The sequence below is a fragment of the Carettochelys insculpta genome, chromosome 1 (genome assembly GCF_033958435.1).
Source record: "Carettochelys insculpta isolate YL-2023 chromosome 1, ASM3395843v1, whole genome shotgun sequence".
Lineage (NCBI taxonomy): Eukaryota > Metazoa > Chordata > Testudines > Carettochelyidae > Carettochelys > Carettochelys insculpta.
Genome location: NC_134137.1, coordinates 265,687,535 through 265,704,652, shown reverse-complemented (window position 1 = coordinate 265,704,652; position 17,118 = coordinate 265,687,535). Strand labels below are relative to the sequence as shown.

The 17,118-nt window shown below is 42.0% G+C and overlaps 1 protein-coding gene across 4 annotated transcripts in view; it reads right to left on the bottom strand.

Annotated features, from left to right (window-relative positions):
• The window catches only part of FGD4 (FYVE, RhoGEF and PH domain containing 4), a 218,236-nt gene that overhangs the window by 53,872 nt on the left and 147,246 nt on the right, over nt 1–17,118 (bottom strand). For all 4 annotated transcript variants that reach the window (XM_075006715.1, XM_075006727.1, XM_075006735.1 and 1 more), the window contains exons 3-4: nt 16,632–16,815; nt 9,694–10,171 (exon numbers count right to left, since the gene is read on the bottom strand). In XM_075006715.1, coding sequence (XP_074862816.1) covers nt 9,694–10,171; nt 16,632–16,815 — 662 coding nt within the window. The remainder of the gene's footprint in view (nt 1–9,693; nt 10,172–16,631; nt 16,816–17,118) is intronic.

Here is a 17,118-nt window from a genome sequence, read left to right as displayed (position 1 = left end):
CCACAGCCATGTGGCTCGCTCTGCTTCAGCCATGGGGTCCCTGGTTCGGGGCGGGGAGACCTGCAGCTGGAGCTTTCTCCCTCCCTTCCCTCAGACATGCAGCTGTCTGACAGCCCTTTGGCTGGGGGGAGAGAGGGAGAAGGCTCTTAGCCTGGTTCCCTCCCCTGCAATGGCAAGAACATGAAACTGACCAGCCATATGCTAATCAGTTTCCTGGCCCTGCAAGCCACAGGGAAACTGGAACCAGCCCATCTCTGGTTCCCAACTCCTGTCATTCTGGGAGCCAGGAAACTGACCAGCCCTGGTGGTTCCTGGATCCCCTCCCCTTGCAGGAAAACTCGAGTTATGCAACAGTTGCAGGAACAACCCCTGGGTAACTCAAGGGTTTACTGTATTAGACCACTCCCCCACCGACCTCACCCTTGGCCAGGTTTTAACCTCCCCCTGTGGCCCCAAACCACCCCTAGTCTTACAACACCCCCCTGCAGTTCCAAGCTTCCCCCATTCTTAGACCTCCCTCCCCACCCCCACATCCCTCAACAACCCCAGCCTTAGATACTCCTCCTCCTCCTCCTCCTCCCATAACCTCTTCACCAGGGCTGCTAGGCTGGGTGGCTCCCCCAGCCCTTCTGCTCCCAGCAATTAACTCAAGTGTTAAGGTTTCAGCATCTAGGCATAAGGTAATTGCCATCCCTAGTGACAGAGATAGCTGCCATCTCCAGCAGCTCTCTCTATTGACAGATATCTGCCTGAGGCAGCAGTGTTAAGAAACTGCAAATGTCTTCTTTAACAGCCACATGCAGCTGGGAACAGCCCAGTTGGTGACCTTCAACAAACCTAATGGGACCCATAGGCTGGGAATCCCTGCTCTACATACATAAACTACATCCTATTTCTGGTGCCAAACTATTCAAATACATCAGAAAAGTGCCTAAACTCAACTGGTTTATGCCAAGTTACAAGCACTTGAACAAACTGGAGAATTTTAATGCGAATTTAATGTCGCTTTTATGAGCATTCACCTACAAGTAGAAATCTGGAGACCAACTGTGCTTGTATAGCAAGGGATGAGTGTACTAGTTTCTTGCATATCTACCACCTTCAAGACAGGGTTCAAAGATTTGATTGCCCCTGAGGCTGTGACATTGCTGTCACACCCTGTCTGCTGTGCACAATAAAGGGAGGACATTCGAAATTTTCCTCCCCAGGGAAATGCAGTAATTTTGGAACTTATCTGCCTCTTTGGGGAAGACAATGTTGCAGAACCAGGAGCATGGAGACAAAGGAAAGCTGCCCTCTCTCTCTCTCTCGCAGGCCTGGCAAACAGCATGTCCTTTTCTGACAGAAAGTTCATCTTTAGAAAAAATGGTTCCCTGCCTCTTCACACAACAAAAGTGCCATAGCTGCACCATGCACGAACTCTGCAATGGATGCTTGTGTCTGCAACATTGCAGCCTGCAGCAGTGCCACTAAAACCATAGGTCAAACAAATGCTCCGTTTACTGAAAGTGCACAGTGGATTTTAATCTCTAGAACAGAGTAGTCCATATTCTAATTTTCCATTATATTCAAAATGTGTAGTCAGGCTTTGTGTACATGTCTTCACTTATTGCTAATGGGATACTTCTCCCAGAGTGTGCTCTTATACAATTGTGGCTTTCTTGTACTACAGGTTGAATCTCTCTAGTATGGAATTCTTTGCTCCGGCAACATCCATGGCCCAGCATGATTTTAATTATCTGGATGACCACTTATCATAGGTGCAATCAAGTTTCTCACAATCACAAAGCTTTACAGCCACCAGTCCCGTCTCAGTGTTTTGTGCTGTTATTTAGCTGTAATTTACAGGTGTGCAATGTTTGGTTGAGTATCTACTGGTTTCAAAGTTACTTCTATGGTTAGTTTTCACAGAAATTTCCACTTAAAACTCAGACTCAGAGCAATAACCAGGAGTAAGTGGAAGCAGTATTTTCAAAGATTTATCACTGACTTCTCTGTACTCTCCTTTAGCAGAAATCCTGAATTCCCAATTTGTTGGATTTCAAAACTTGGTCTTCAGTGTGTGACTACCAGACAAGTCAAAGATATGTGTGACAAATACCAAATGTTAGAATTGAATCAACTGTTACTGTGGTCAGATTTCAATTCAAATTGGTATTTGGAGATTCATGTTCCACTCCAGGAAAAGTATTTATCAAAATGCGAATACAATCAATAGAGAGTTAATATTTGGTCTTAATAGATTTCTTATCACTCTTTAAAAAAATTAAAATGTCCCATAACATCTAAGTCCTGAAACATCCCCAGAACTCACTTTTCTATGCAGCATCTCCAAAGACACAACCTTTTTATGAATCCCAATTCACTTTCATGTCTAGTATACTTGTATTCCTAGCTTGAAGTGCTAGATTCTGTGCATTCAATTTGCCATATATGTCCATCTAGTAAGATAGATTCATAGAATCACAGGGCTGGAAGGGACCTCAGGAGATCAAGTCCAAACCCTTGCCCAAAGCAGGACCAACCCTAACTAAATCATCACAGCCAGGATTTTGTCAAGACAGGACTTAAAAGCCTCTAGGAAAGAAGATTCCACCACCTCTTTAGCGAACACATTCCAGTGCTTCACCACCTTCCTGGTGAAATAGCTTTTCCTAATATCCAACCTACACCTCCCCCTCTAACTTGAGGCCATCCAGTGAAGAAGGCCTCTTTACAAACTATCTCCAAGGTCTGTTTTCCAAAAGGGAAAATTCTCATTTTATCCAACAATTTAAAGCTGTGTTCTAACACTTTCCCACATCAGAACCACCTGACTTTACTGTGGAAGAAGTGAGTGCAGTCAAAACATACCTCAGCACTGTTAAACAACATGTTCTCTGCCTGGGATTTTATCATATTATTTTACAGAAATGTCCAAGGCCTCATGTACTTCAGAGTAAAGTTTCTCTGATGCCAGAATTGGGTGACAAGTCACCCTGTTTATACATTGCTGCTATTGTCACTTTCTTAACTTTATGCTGCAACCCTGCTGGCCTCTCCACTTACAGCTGTTGCTCCATCTGTGCACAGAAACACATACCCCAGTCAATGCCTTCATCCACTACAAATTTACTGTGGATTGTGGATAATTCCTCTCTGGCTGTTCAGCTTGGAGTTTCTTTGCAAAACTGAAGTCCTTCAACTATTGCGCCAGCTTATTTATAAATACCAGATAACCAAGAAGTTGAACCATGTTAGCTAAGTCTGTGGTTGATCCAGCTACAGTGCAAATATTGACTTCATATTTTTTTTTTCTGTCAACAGGTCCTGGATGTTTTATGCAAAGTCATCACTGCATTGATGGATGGTGCTATTTGACTAAGGAACATCTTTGAAGTGTTATGCCCGTTTATACCCCCATCACACTGCTATCAGTCTGTTACTACTAGAAAAAGACAGACCCTGCCCAATGGTATATGCTTGTCTGCCTTTTGTAATTTGCCATCCAAGATGCCTCTGAGTTGCCGCCTCTTTAGACATGAGGTTTTTTTGGGAGGGCTACTTTAATTTAATCCAGTTTCTGAAGGAAAAAAAAATCAGAACTTTGGTCAATAAGTTCCAGGGTTGGTTTCTAACCGTCTGTAGTTTCATTGGCCTCATACTTTCAATTACTAACACTTGAAAAAAATGAAACGTTGTGGCTGTAGGCATTCTCGGTAATACTGCAACATGATTATTCAGATATCATGCAGCTATTATTGTGTCATCTACTTCTCACGTATAACTTTATTAAATCACCTCTTTAGCCAAAGATATTTTACTGTAGGCTTAGCACTTGGTAAAAATAATTTTTTCATTAAGACAAGATGCACCTGTCTCTACCTCAGCCTCTTTGCCCTATCTGCTACCACTGGTACTGTTGCCAGCACTGGGAACCTCTCTTGATAGGCTTACATATCTTGCAGTAGCAAACCCCACGTCCAAGAGCACAGCTGAGCTAACGCAAAGTAGCCAGCTAGGGGTGGCTGTATTCCTGGAGGTTTTACCTTATGATAACGTTTAGTTGCACTCAATTCCAGGAGCTGGCAGAGTGCATGGTATTGTGGTAAAACAGCTGTATAGACACCCACTAGGATATCCTGGTTCCTTCAAGGAATGGCATGGGACCATAGCCCTGTTGTGCTGCTGACAACAAGCCACTTGAGGTAAGCACTGTGGGGTTGGAGTTTGCATCCCCTTCTACACCCCAACCCACTGTGAAAGTGAGGGTCAGGGAGAGCAAGCAACAAAGGAAGGGGTGGGGAGTGAGACAGGGCTGGCCTCTAAGAAAGTCAGTTATTTTTTAGAGTGCTAGCCCAAGGCAAAGGGTATACATTTTTCTGGAAAGGAAGAAAAACTAATTCATGGAGTAGGATTTGCCATCAAAAACAAGTTGATAGAGATATTATCTGAAGTCCCTGTCTGCATCAGTGAATGTCTCGTGACTCTCCACTTGAAGCTTGCCAAAACACCAACAGGCAACAGTCATCAGGGGTTACGCACCAACTTTAGACTCCCAACATGACGCAAAGGAGAAATTCTATACCCAGTTGAACACAATCCTGAAAGACCTACCCAAAGATGACAAGATTATTCTCTTGGAGGATTTCAGTGCCAGGGTCAGAAGAGATGTGGATCTCTGGCACACTATCATTGGGAAATGAGGAGTCAGCAGCAGGAACTCCAATGGAGTGCTCCTCCTTATAAAACGTGTGGAACATGACCTTGTCTTCAAGAACACCCCATTACACCTGACAAATTTAAGATCTCATGGCAAAATCCTTGATCTAAGCACTAGCACCTCATAGACTGTGTCACAGTCCATGTTTGGGATCGGAATGACATCCTTCTCACACATGCAATAACTGGAGCTGATGACTGCTGGACTGACTTATTCGATCCACAATGGCAATTAGGACTGTCACCAAATGGAGAAATCAAAGGAAACAGATCTGATGAGAGATCAATATACAAGGCTTGAAGGACCCCATCAGAAGAAGTGACTTCCAGATAGTGTTCCAAAGGAAGATACTGACATTACTCCTTGGAGATGTGGAAGAACACCGGTCAATTGAAAAACGCCATCATTGGAGCCTGTAGAGAAACCATCAGCTACCAGACCAGGAAGCATCAGGACTGCTTTGATGAGAATGATGCGGAAACTGAATGCTTGATTAAGGCAAAAAGGAAAGCCTTTAGGGACTGGCAAAGCAACATGAACTGCACAACAAAGAGAAGTGCATGCCAAGGCCAAGGCAGAAGTGTAATATAAAACAAGGACTCTGAAAAAACAGTGGTGGACTGAAGGCACAAGAACTCCAGCATCTCACAGACATCAACAATACATGAAGTTTCACTGATGCTACCAAAGGTGTTTAGGGACAGAGAAACCACGGAATCAATCCCCTGAGATTAAAGGATGGTACCCAATTCTTGAAAGACAATGAAGCCACTGCTCCTCGCTGGAGGGAGCAGTATAATGAGCTCTTGAACCACCTCTCCACCATGGTCCTAGAATCTCTTGACCAAATCCCTCAGCAATTGCCTAGAGATGATCTTGCAACACTTCTTACTCTAAATGAGGTCCAAGCTGCCATCAAAGTGATGAAGTGAAACAAGCAGCTGGACTAGGCAGAATCCCCACCAAAGTCTTCAAAGAAGGTAGGCCAGATCTCTATGAACAGCTCTACCTCCTGACTCTCAATATCTGGGATAGGGAGCAGATGCCATAATATTTCAGGGACACAATGACCATCTTTTCAAGAAGGGCGACAAGTCGGACTTTGGAGACTATTGTAGCATCTCCCTCTTGGCAACAGGAGGGAAAATCTTAGCAAACCAATTCCTGCCATTCTCAGAAGAAATCCTCCTAGTATGGCTTCCGACCATTCCGACGAACAGTGGGCATGATTTTCACTGATTGGCAACTGCAAGAAAAGTGTTGTAACACAACCAAGCCTTAAACAGGAGTTTCATCGACTTGACCAAAGCATTTGACTCAGTCAGTTGTAGCACCCTGTAGACCAGCCTCTCAAAGATCAGTTGCTCCAAAAAAATTCATTAGCGTTTTAAGGCTGCTTCATGACAACATGACTGCCATAGTATTGAGCAACAATGGATCCCAAAGAGACCCCTTTGAGGTGAAAACAGGATTCAAGCAAGGCTGTGTCATTGCCCCATCACTGTTCTGCACCTTCACTGGCATGACCCTTCACCTCATTGATGGCAAGCTTCCAAATGGTGTGAAGTTTGTCTATAGAATGAACAGGAAGCTTTTCAGTCTCCAGAGACTGAAAGGTAAAAGCAAGATCTCCACAACCTCAATCATGGATCTCCAGTATGCACATGACAATATGGTTGCTGCTCTCCCCCCAACACCCCTTCAGACCACATTAAGTGCCTTTGCTGAAGTGTACGAGAACCTTGACCTCATACTGAATATCAAAAAGACCAAGGTGCTCCACCAATCGGGACTCTCTCATACACCTCCTATTGAAATCAATGGAGAACTACTGGAAAATGTGGAGCACTTCCCATATCTTGGAAGTCATCTTTCCGCTAAAGTCAGCATTGATGCGGAAATACAGCATCATCTGAGCCATACAAGCTCTGCTTTCGCCTGCCTGAGACAAAGGGTCTTTGAGAACTGGGACATCTATCCCAAGACAAAGCTCCTTGTATATCATCCAGTGGTTGTTCCAGTGCTACTATATGTATGTGAAACCTGGGCAACAGACAAGCATCATTTGAAGGCACTTGAACAATATCATCAATGCTGCCTCAGGAGAATCCTAAATATCTCTTGGGAGGATAGGTGCACAAATACTGACATCCTAGAAGTCGAATATGAACAGCACTGAAGGCATTATCACTCAACAGCAACTTACTTGGACTGGTCACATCATTCAGATGTCTGATCAGTGCCTTCCAAAACAGATTCTGTTTTCCTAATTGGAGGAAGGACAGAGCAGCACTGTGGGCCAACAAAAGCAATATAAAGGACATGCTGAAGGCACACATGAAAAAGTGCAGCAATGATGTTGACACGTGAGAATCTTGCCCAAGACCATCCCCAGTGCAGAACAGTAGTCTGTGAGGGGGTGGCGCATTTTTAGAGGTTCCAGGCACAGTGCAGACGAGGACAGGTGAAGAAGAACAGAACATCAAAAACTGGACTGCACCCCTCCAACAGCTACCAACACCTGCCTCCTCTGCAACAAGACCTGCAGCTCCAGAATTGGGCTGATCTGCCACCAACCGACTCACAAATAGGAGGGTGACACGAAGACATCCTGTTTGTTCTGAGTGACTGCTAAGAGTTCAAGGCTCCAGCCCTGATGTGGGGGGGTCAGAGGGGGACACTTGCTTCCATGTGAAGTCCATAGTCACTATGAACATACTTTCTGTACCCAGTGTTCCAACAAGCGGACTCTCAGTTGAGAGGCTTCCTGATGGCTTGCCCTAGCAGTAAGTCTCCCTGCTGTAGGTGTAGAAGGCACAGAAACCACCCCAACCCCAACAAAAGAGACAGATCCATAGATAGGACACCTGATTTTTGAGCTCAGTTTAACTGTGCCTAATTAGGAACAAACACGAACAGGCATATGGATTAAAAAAGTTCCTGAACACTTATCCCACATGAGTGCTTTACTGCTTCCCAAGGGAACCACAGTATTATAGTGATATCTACTGCCATCACTAATCATTAGATCACCTGTGAGTTGGGATGCTGAGTTGGGATATTAGCAGCAACTTTATTTTTTACCTATCTAAATCGGTGCCTGAGAGTGTGTGCTTATTTTCCACCCTCTTTTTCACCATATAATTCTGCTTCTTGCAGATGCCAAACACATCTCTACACAGGATTAAAGGACAGTCTTGACTGTATTGCAAATGAATATATAGTTGAGGAATTGCCATCATCTTTAAATGAAATATACCATCTGTTGAAAGTGGTAGAGTGGTTGTTTTTAAGCCATTTTGACTTCTTTACTCTTCTGTCAAAGGATAGTGCATCTAGCCATAATTGGTTCAAATATTACATCTATTCTTTTTGGTCAGGTTAGGCCAAATACCATCTGTTGGTTATACAGGAAGCCAGGGGCAGGCACAGATGGGAGTGCTCGTCAGCTTTTTCTCTAAGCATTTGCCCAGTTTCTTCCTGTATTTTATATTCCAGCTGCCACACTTTTCTGCCTTTTCCTGTAAGTACTGCCAGCACCTGTTGCATAATTTGGATTCCTGTTCTGCACTGCCTGTGAAGTAGCCAGTGCATTGTATTAGTCTAGACATGCATATAAAAAGAAAGGCCTTAGAGAACATGAGACAAAGAAATATAATAGAAGGTGCGGCAGGGCAAAAGGTGCTTTGGATTCCTCTCAGACCTATGCACAGATGGGACCCTAGCATTGTTCACATCAGCAAGAACTCTAACTTCCTGTTCTCAGGCGAAGGCATTCAACACTTCCATGTGACACTTTGAATGTCCATTCACTGTTTATCCTGCACACCCACAGGGACACCACCTATTCAAAATGAAGTGTCCAGTGATATGCTGTTTCTTCCATCAGTGAAAACCCAAAACAGAAAAGTACAGGACAAAAATTGTGGGTACAAAATACACAGCAGAAAAAAATGCAATAGAAACCCACGAACACCTCCACCCACAAAATGCAAAAATACATAATCCTACAGCAAATTGACAAGTAAGGAGAGAGAGACAGAATGGCATGTGTGTGCCTGCACATGAGAGAGAGAGAGAGGGAGAACAATGCTCAAGTGTATACAGAAGGCCATAGGTTGCCAGAGATTGTCTTTTACCACACATATTAGTGGGCTGTACAGTCAAGACCAACAGCGTGGTCCTATCACTCTCATCCCCTGAAATTCCAAGTGCATCAAGGCGACAATCACACAAACCTGGATGGCGATGGTTTTGTTACACTACAGTGGCTCCTGGACTACAAAGTCACCTGCATTTTGAAACAGGATGTGATTTTTTTTTTTTTTGCTGTTACATTTTTCAAGACCAATTCACTGTCACCCACTCATTTCCTTTTAACAACAACAACAACAACAACAACAACAAAAGGAGTCCCTACTAGGAAATCTCAGATTCATCCCAATGTAATTTCATTACCCCAGTGGGATTTCAGCAAGGGATAACTGTATCCCTTTATCCCTTGTATCTAACTGGGACATTTTAGTGACTTGCCATGATCTTGCTAAATCTGTTCAGCCAGTTATACATGCAAGTTCAGTTTGCTTAGGGTCTCTTCCAAAAACACTCTTTTTCCTCCATCATATTATTTGGGAGGATTGACAAATTTTCCATATTCAAGATCTTTGCAGCTCCCCAGTTTTGGTGCACTGGGACATACTATCCACGTACAGCACATACCCTGGGTGTTTTTCCACAGGTTAAAAGCCCTCTGCATTTTCAGAAGTGCCTCATTCAAAGACTGATCCTACTGCTGAAAAATTTTTGGTTTTATTTTATTTGCTGTGTTGAACACAAATTTTTTAAAAAGTTAAGAAAAATAAACTGGGGAAGAATGGAACAATATCCTCCTTTTTGAATGGGTCTATAAAACTGTATTTTATATGCAATACCAGGGGGTGGGGAACAGCAGGCACAGTTATATTCATGGGAAAAATAAAATGGAATTTTACCTTTGTGTCTACATGCTCATCTTGCTCACTGAGTTCCTTATTCTGCTTTTCTTCTACAGTAGTATTAGTTTCCACAATTTCATTTTCAGACGGGAGCAGCATGTCCCTGCTTCGAAGCCTGCAGCAGTCAAGAGCTTGCCCTGTGCAGACAGTTATAGCTTGCAGCGAGTCTCTAGTAGTGCTTTCTGTTTCCCCATTTACCAAGTTATTGTTGACTGCAATCTCTGGCGCTCGGATGGCTGTATTGGTGCTATGTTCCGGTAACTTGTTGACCTCACTTTCTATCTGGCTTTGTGCTACTACTCCATTGGCTGTGTATTTCTGTACAACCTGAGTTTGATCTGCATTATTTCCCTGCTTTTGTAGTGGATGTTGGGAGAGGAATTTTGGCTGAGGTGATGTTGGCCCACATCTTCCTTGAGATTTAGCAGCCTTTAGAACAGAGGATTCTTTCTTCAAATCATTATGACTTGAGGGACTAAAGGATAAAGAAAAAAAATAAGAGGGGCATCATTAGAAAAGTGTTTGATTTTTAGGAGGGCATTTATACTGCACCACTTGAAACTTTTTCAAAGCTATTTTTCATTTGCTAATATGAGAAACATTCAGTTATGGAGAACATGTCTATAGGCCTTCCAAGGTGTAATGCCATATTTAACTCAACAAGTCAAATGAGCAGCAGTGCATATTTTTCTAGAAATTAAAATGCTGTCCATTTTCTGCTTGTTAATAATAAATTGTATGACACTCCTCACTAGCGGAGCTCAAAGCAGATCACAAAGGAGGTCAGTATTATCCCCTTTTACGGATGGGGAAACTGAGGCACATAGCTGCAGTGACTTGTACAATTCAGCAGACTAGAAGCAGAGCTGGGAATAGAAATCTGGAGCCTCTTGATTCCCACCAGTCCAATGCTCTCATGCTGTTCCCATGGCTACACTTAAATACGCAATAGTAACAGAGAGGGAGCCGTGCTAGTCTATACACTATCAAAACAAAAAGCAGTCAAGTAGCACTTTAAAGACTAGCAAAATAGTTTATTAGGTGAGCTTTCGTGGGACAGACCCACTTCTTCTGAAATTTTGCTAGTCTTTAAAGTGCTACTTGACTGCTTTTTGTTTTACATATGCAAGAAACACTTATTTTCCCAACTTTACCAGAATTTACTGAAACTTTAATTTATAGAATTATGCAAAATAGTTTTGGCACAATAGTGCTTAGAAAAACATTTGTGGTAAAAATGATTTTCAAATAAAACAGCAACATGCAAGTATTACTTTTCATCCCAGTAATTTTAAACTAAAGTAGCAAAACTTCATTTTATAACATGCCTTTAATGTTAACAGTAGCCAAGAAGAGTACCTTTGAAAGAATAGCACAGAAAGACAAAATTCAGGGTATACACCAGGGTAAGACATGCCTGGCACTGACCTGGAGAACTGATGAGAAACAAAGGATAAAGAAGGCTTTTTTGCTTGATGGTGACAAGAATCTGAAAGGCTGCCACTAAATACGTTGACTGACATGGGACTGTCATGTGAAGACGACTAATTCCATTGCACAATTCATTTAAAAGGGTTAGAAACAGTAGGTTTACTACCATGTAACTCCTCCTCAAAAGAAATATGACAACTACATTCAGGACTCTACATGTTTATTGGTGGTTTGAAGAATGCATTTCATTTGGATATTGGTTTTCTGAGGTTGTTTTGCAACATATAAACAAATTTAAAATCACATTGCAATTTGTTTTGTGAAAAATACCCTTTTAAAAACTCAGCCAATTCTGTATAGTTACATTCATTTATAAAAACGAGTTAGCTTCCTGTATATTTGTTTTGTTTCTTTTCTGCCCATATATATTTTTGACATTGTTGCACATAGTAAAGAATAACTCTTCCCCATTTTTATTACATTTTGGGCAGTGCAATCAAGCAAAAACCTAATACTGTACTTCACAATCACAATTCACTGCTGCACCATTTGGCTATAGACAAAAGATTTGCAGAGGTGGTCATTCTAGAGCTGCAGCACACTCCCAACAGAGATTATGAAAAAAAAAATCTCTTTCCACAGCCCACTGTATAACACAGAACTCTGCAAGATGTGCCATGAAAGCTTTTTGTCAAAAGGGGATTAGCTTTGGTCTTGAAAGCTGATGCAAGCTAGTGTGTGGGACTGATCCGTCAATTTAGTGCTCAATTATCTCTTCATGTAAAGCAATTCCTGTGTTTTAAGGAAAAAAACATTGGAAATAGGGTCTAATAGGGCTTTAGCATAATATTTTTAGTTCCCTTCAGTTGCACAAAGTAACACACATTTCTCAAAACCATCTGGTCTTCCCCAAATTCCCCGCTTTTGAAGATGATACCAAATCATTCCCCTTGTGTATTTGCCAGTCAGGAGACCCTGGAATTATAAGGAGGTTGGCAAGTTCCCTAGTTTCCCCTACCTGTCCTCAACATCAAGGAGATGCAGGAAGTCACCTCACATCTCCCTAGAGCAGTGACAGGCAACCTAGGCTACCAAACCAATCACATGAGGTGGCTCTCCATCTCAGGGGTCACAAGATTGTCGTAACAGTCTCACGGGATAGCACAATTTTGCTAACTGTGCCTGTGTACCCAGAATTTGTGGGGTGTGCTGACTGAACTGTAGCAGTGCTTGGACTGGATGCACAGGGAGCACATGGCTTGCATAGCAAATGTTGTGTGTAATCAGCACACACCTCACTTCATGTGCCCTTGCTATGCATGCGTGTCACTTCAGTAATACTGCTAGGAAAAAACCCACAAACAGAAACAAGCATTAGCTGGCAACCCTGCTGTGGGCAATGGTAAACAAAACATCTCATGGGCCACATGTAAAAACCCTGATGTGCTGCATGCAGCCCACAGGTTGCCTACCACTGTTGAAGATGACAAAACGTTGGAAGAAGTGGGGAGTAGTGCATGCCGACGTACACTCACAGAAGACCCCTTGCGATGTTCCCTGGTATGCTGATCATACTGTTGACACCCACCTCCTTGCTCCCCAACCTCCCTGTCCTGATGAGTCAGATCCTCTGCCTCTGCTCTCTCCCAGACAAAGTACAGAGTTGGTGTTACCACCCGCTCTTCAGAGCAATGTACTGTTGACCCCCGCTCTGGGCAGGTGCAGTCCTAGGGCTCAGCACCCAGAGAATCAACCCCTGTCGTCAGAGTTGCCACCAGCGTGGTGCTCTGCTCTCTCCAATGTATCACTCGGCTGCATGCGTGTGTTCCCTCTGTGTGCTGCCCCAGCTCTGCAGATAGCTGACACAGCAGACTCGAAGAGAACCCCCAATGACCACAGAGTCTAGTAAGGTGCGAAGGCACGTCGGCCAGGTTCATTGCCGTATTGGATACAATAGTAGTTCCCTGTAGATTTCTTAGTCTAAGTCAGGGCATACTACAAATATGCACCCACGGTCAGTAGACTCGGCTCAGTCAGTGGCAGGACTTTCCACTGCCCCCTCGGCCGGACCCAGACCACACCCCAGGAGTACATTCTTATACACAGGTACAAACAATTTACACATCACTCCTGACGTATTGAGGTACACCCTTCTACGTAATCAGGTGCCGCCTCTCACCTTGTACATGATGGTTTGAACAAACAGCTCTATCCATCATATTACCCTTCTGCCCCTGTCATCGGGATGGGTCGGCCTGTTCTCTCTTATCTGTGGAATGTTCCAGGGTCGGGTGTTCTGGTACCGTGTTCCTATTTCAATATGCTAGGTAGATATGTTTATGCAACATCAACCCTCTTTTTGCCAACTTCTGTGAGCAATGCATTCCTTTAGCTCACAGCTGCACTTTGCTTTCTGTTAGCGAAGTTTTGACCATTACTTTGGTTCAGGCCTAAGGCCTCATACTAGGCCTGTACTTACTACACCCCCAAATAAATCCATCTCTCTCTGTGCTCATTAGGTAATCCTCCTTTGTCAAAGAAAGGGAGATATGCACAGGGGTAGCCCTCCCAAGGTGGTAACAATTTTCTGCTGAGCTTGATTATAAACAAAAGAGTTTTTAATCAAGCAATACAGCATGATCTAAGTGGTTATAGATAGGGATGAACAGATCAAAATGAGTTTCCAAATCAAAAGAGAAACCACGCCTAATTCTATTGCCCTAAAAATCTAGTTACCTGCAAGTTCTTACCCAAAACAGCTGCATTTGTATAAGGTGAAATTTTCAGGTCAGAAATTATCTTATCCTAGCCTAGGTCTCCAGTAAAGTTTTCTGCTTTTCTTAGGGTGCGTTAGGCACTTTCCAAGAGATGTGGAAGACCAAAGATGAAGGAACTCCAAGGTCCCGGTGGAGGAAATTCAGTTGTTCTCTTTGTGTAACAGTATACTCCAAGGTAGAGACTGTCACTTGAGCAGGTTCCCTTTCCAAGTCCTTTTTAGGCAATCAGCCATTGCCTGTCTACTGAGCTTCATGTTCACAGACAAGCTCCTCAGATGTGGACTGACATCCATCAAGTTGCCTACATACTGTTATTGCCTCATAGGCTGTACTCACAATTGGGTAGCTACACCACCTACTGAGGACTTCACAGACACAAACATTTAGAATACAAATATGTAAACACTACTTGTAACTTGAACAACAAAAACGATACATACATAAAAATAGGTTTGAGAGATCCATCAGGTTATAACATTTTAAATGACAGGCCACAAACCACCTTTTGTTCAAACCAGGCCTGAGTTATGTGTATTTATGTTCATAACTCATTTTCCATAAAATGGGGGAGGGGGTGTCCATCACAGGGTGGAAGTCCTAGAGGCTATATTTGAATTTCTTTTCTTTCCCTCCTTATCCAAAAATGAAGCAGTTCACATTGAAGGCTGGGTGAAAATTCACCAGGTGCTGTAAAAAAAAGTCAGTTAACCCATCTGTATTGTGCAGCTTCGTGTTATTCTCCTGCTTTTGTTAAAGAGGCCCTATAGGACGTCGCCTGATAAAGCAGACAAAAGAGTAAGGGAAGCTTCTCTAAGCGTACCATACTGTTAAAGAATCCTGAGCATACTACTTTGGGAGAATGCTAAAAGGCAAACAGTGATAAGAGAGGAAGGACTAAACAGGAACAACAACAACAAGTCCTGTGGCACCTTACAGACTAACAGATATTTTGGAGCATAAGCTTTTGTGGGCAAAGACCCGCTTTGTCTACAAAAGGTTACGCTCCAAAAATATTTGTTAGTTTGTGAGGTGCCACAGGACTTATTGTTTTTGAAGATACAGACTAACTTGGCTATCCCTCTAGTACTTATCACTGAACAGAAAAAGTTCCTGTAAATCCTCCAACGCTACATTTCCCTATTAGGGACTGTTATGGCAGTGTAGCAGTAAGATAAGATCCCAAGTAGGTTAGAAGTTCTTTTTCCTTCCACAGATCAAGCTCATCACCCCTGTGATAATCTTGGTCTTCCAGTAAACAAAGCCTCCTCTTCAAGCACTGGATTGCTCCTGTTTTAGGATGCATTTCCTAGCCTGAAAGCCAAATTCTGCCCTATGATGCATGTGTGCACATAGATCCTAAATTAGTGGGCTAGTGAAATCATATATTCATATAGGAAACATGCCTTCAGAATGCTGATGTCCTTGAAATACTGAAGACCTTGTATGTCCACTCTACAACTCTTGCGGCTTCCAGCATTGGCCTAGTTTGAGGGTCAACAGCTTCTTGAAAGGTCACTGTACAGTATTTAGGACTGTTTATAGAATTGTTTAAACAAAGTTACCTGGGGTCTGTTTTCCATTTAAAAATCTCTGCCTTTAAGTTAAAGATAACACTTGAGATTATGTTCACTTAAGATTTATTCCCTCTTTTGATGGTGGTAGTTTCAGCTTTATTTTCAAGTTTATGCTCAACACATCATAATCTTGAGTAGAGGAATTGACCTTTCATGTGTATCTAGAACCAAGGAAACCTCTTGGGACAGTATACTAAACTTTTTATATTCCTATTAGAATTTGGTTTCTTCTCACTTCCTCAAAAATGTGTTTTTAGAGCATTTAGTCTCTTCATATAGATTTTGATAAAAAGTGTTAAGTGAAAAGGATGTTTTAGTAACAATAAATGTTAGCTGAAATGACAGCTGAAATTTTTTTAAGTGTTTTAAATATTTTCCTGTACTCTGAAGTTTTGTAAAATGAAGAACAGCAGTGATGTTCTAGTTTACTACAACCAAAAAGTGAACAGACCATGAACAGGTAAGTGAAAGCAACCCCTTTAGTTTTCCTGTTTATGCTGAATGATGTAAGCAAGGGTAAAACAGCAAGAAGCAGCAAAAAGAAAATTAAAATTTCAAATAATATTATATTGTTATTTTTATAACAAGAGATGCTTATTAATAATTACAAAAGGAATTTAAGTTAAGTTATCTGGACAATTTAATTTTAAATACAATATTCATTCCGAACTATGGACATTTTTCTGGATGTTTTAAATCATGCATATTATTTATTTAACTTCAGTTTGTGCTTGAGAAACTAGCTTTGGAAAAAGTGTGTATTTCAAGGCCATAAAAAGATGAAGTTTTAATTATTAATTACTCAACTTGCAAATCAACATTTACAAGTATTAGAACAGTCTAGCACAAGTCAGTCTTGTTTAAACATTTTTTTCTTTTCATGAAGTACTACCATTAGAAAACCCTATAAAGCAAGAAGCACTGTGTTGTGGCTAACCCTAGGGAGACATCAAACATGCCTCCTAGGTATTACTTTGTTCCCACCTAAATCAGTAGCAAGACTCCCACAATAGTATCTGACTGTCTTTTCACAACATATCGCCATTCATTTAAGCAACATATTATAGTTCATTAATGTGCATGCAGTGTTGTTAATAGTATTATGACACGTTGCCCTTTACCCCATACTTTTAAAAGAAAACAAGTAACTTACCTGCCTCCTTCAAAATGACTGATGAGATCTGACACCTTGCTGGGTTTTTCCTTTGAGACACAAGAAGAAGAGGTAGGTGTGACTTCCTCCATTCCTGTTTGTGCAGTAGGTAAAGCTTTACGTGTAGGAGTTTGATGTGGGATGGACAGAAATGAATTCTGCAGATGCACTGGCTTTGGAGGCACTGTAAGAAAAAAAAAAAAAACCACATTAGTTGTTGCTTCGCATTGATAAACTGAAGACAGACAGATGGAAAAAGAGATACTAGAAATGCCAGCAAAGATTCTTTGAGTTCACCTAAACATAATAGTTCCCTTACCAATTTGTTCTAGATTTCAGCATTCACAGTATGCTGTAAGACATTGATATTTATTGACTAGAAGCCAGTGAACATGCTACTTTAACAATCTAATACAGTTGGCTTATAGAATACTGCAAAAGGACAGTGTTGATCCACCTAACCAGTGGTTCTACCCAAATTAAGAAC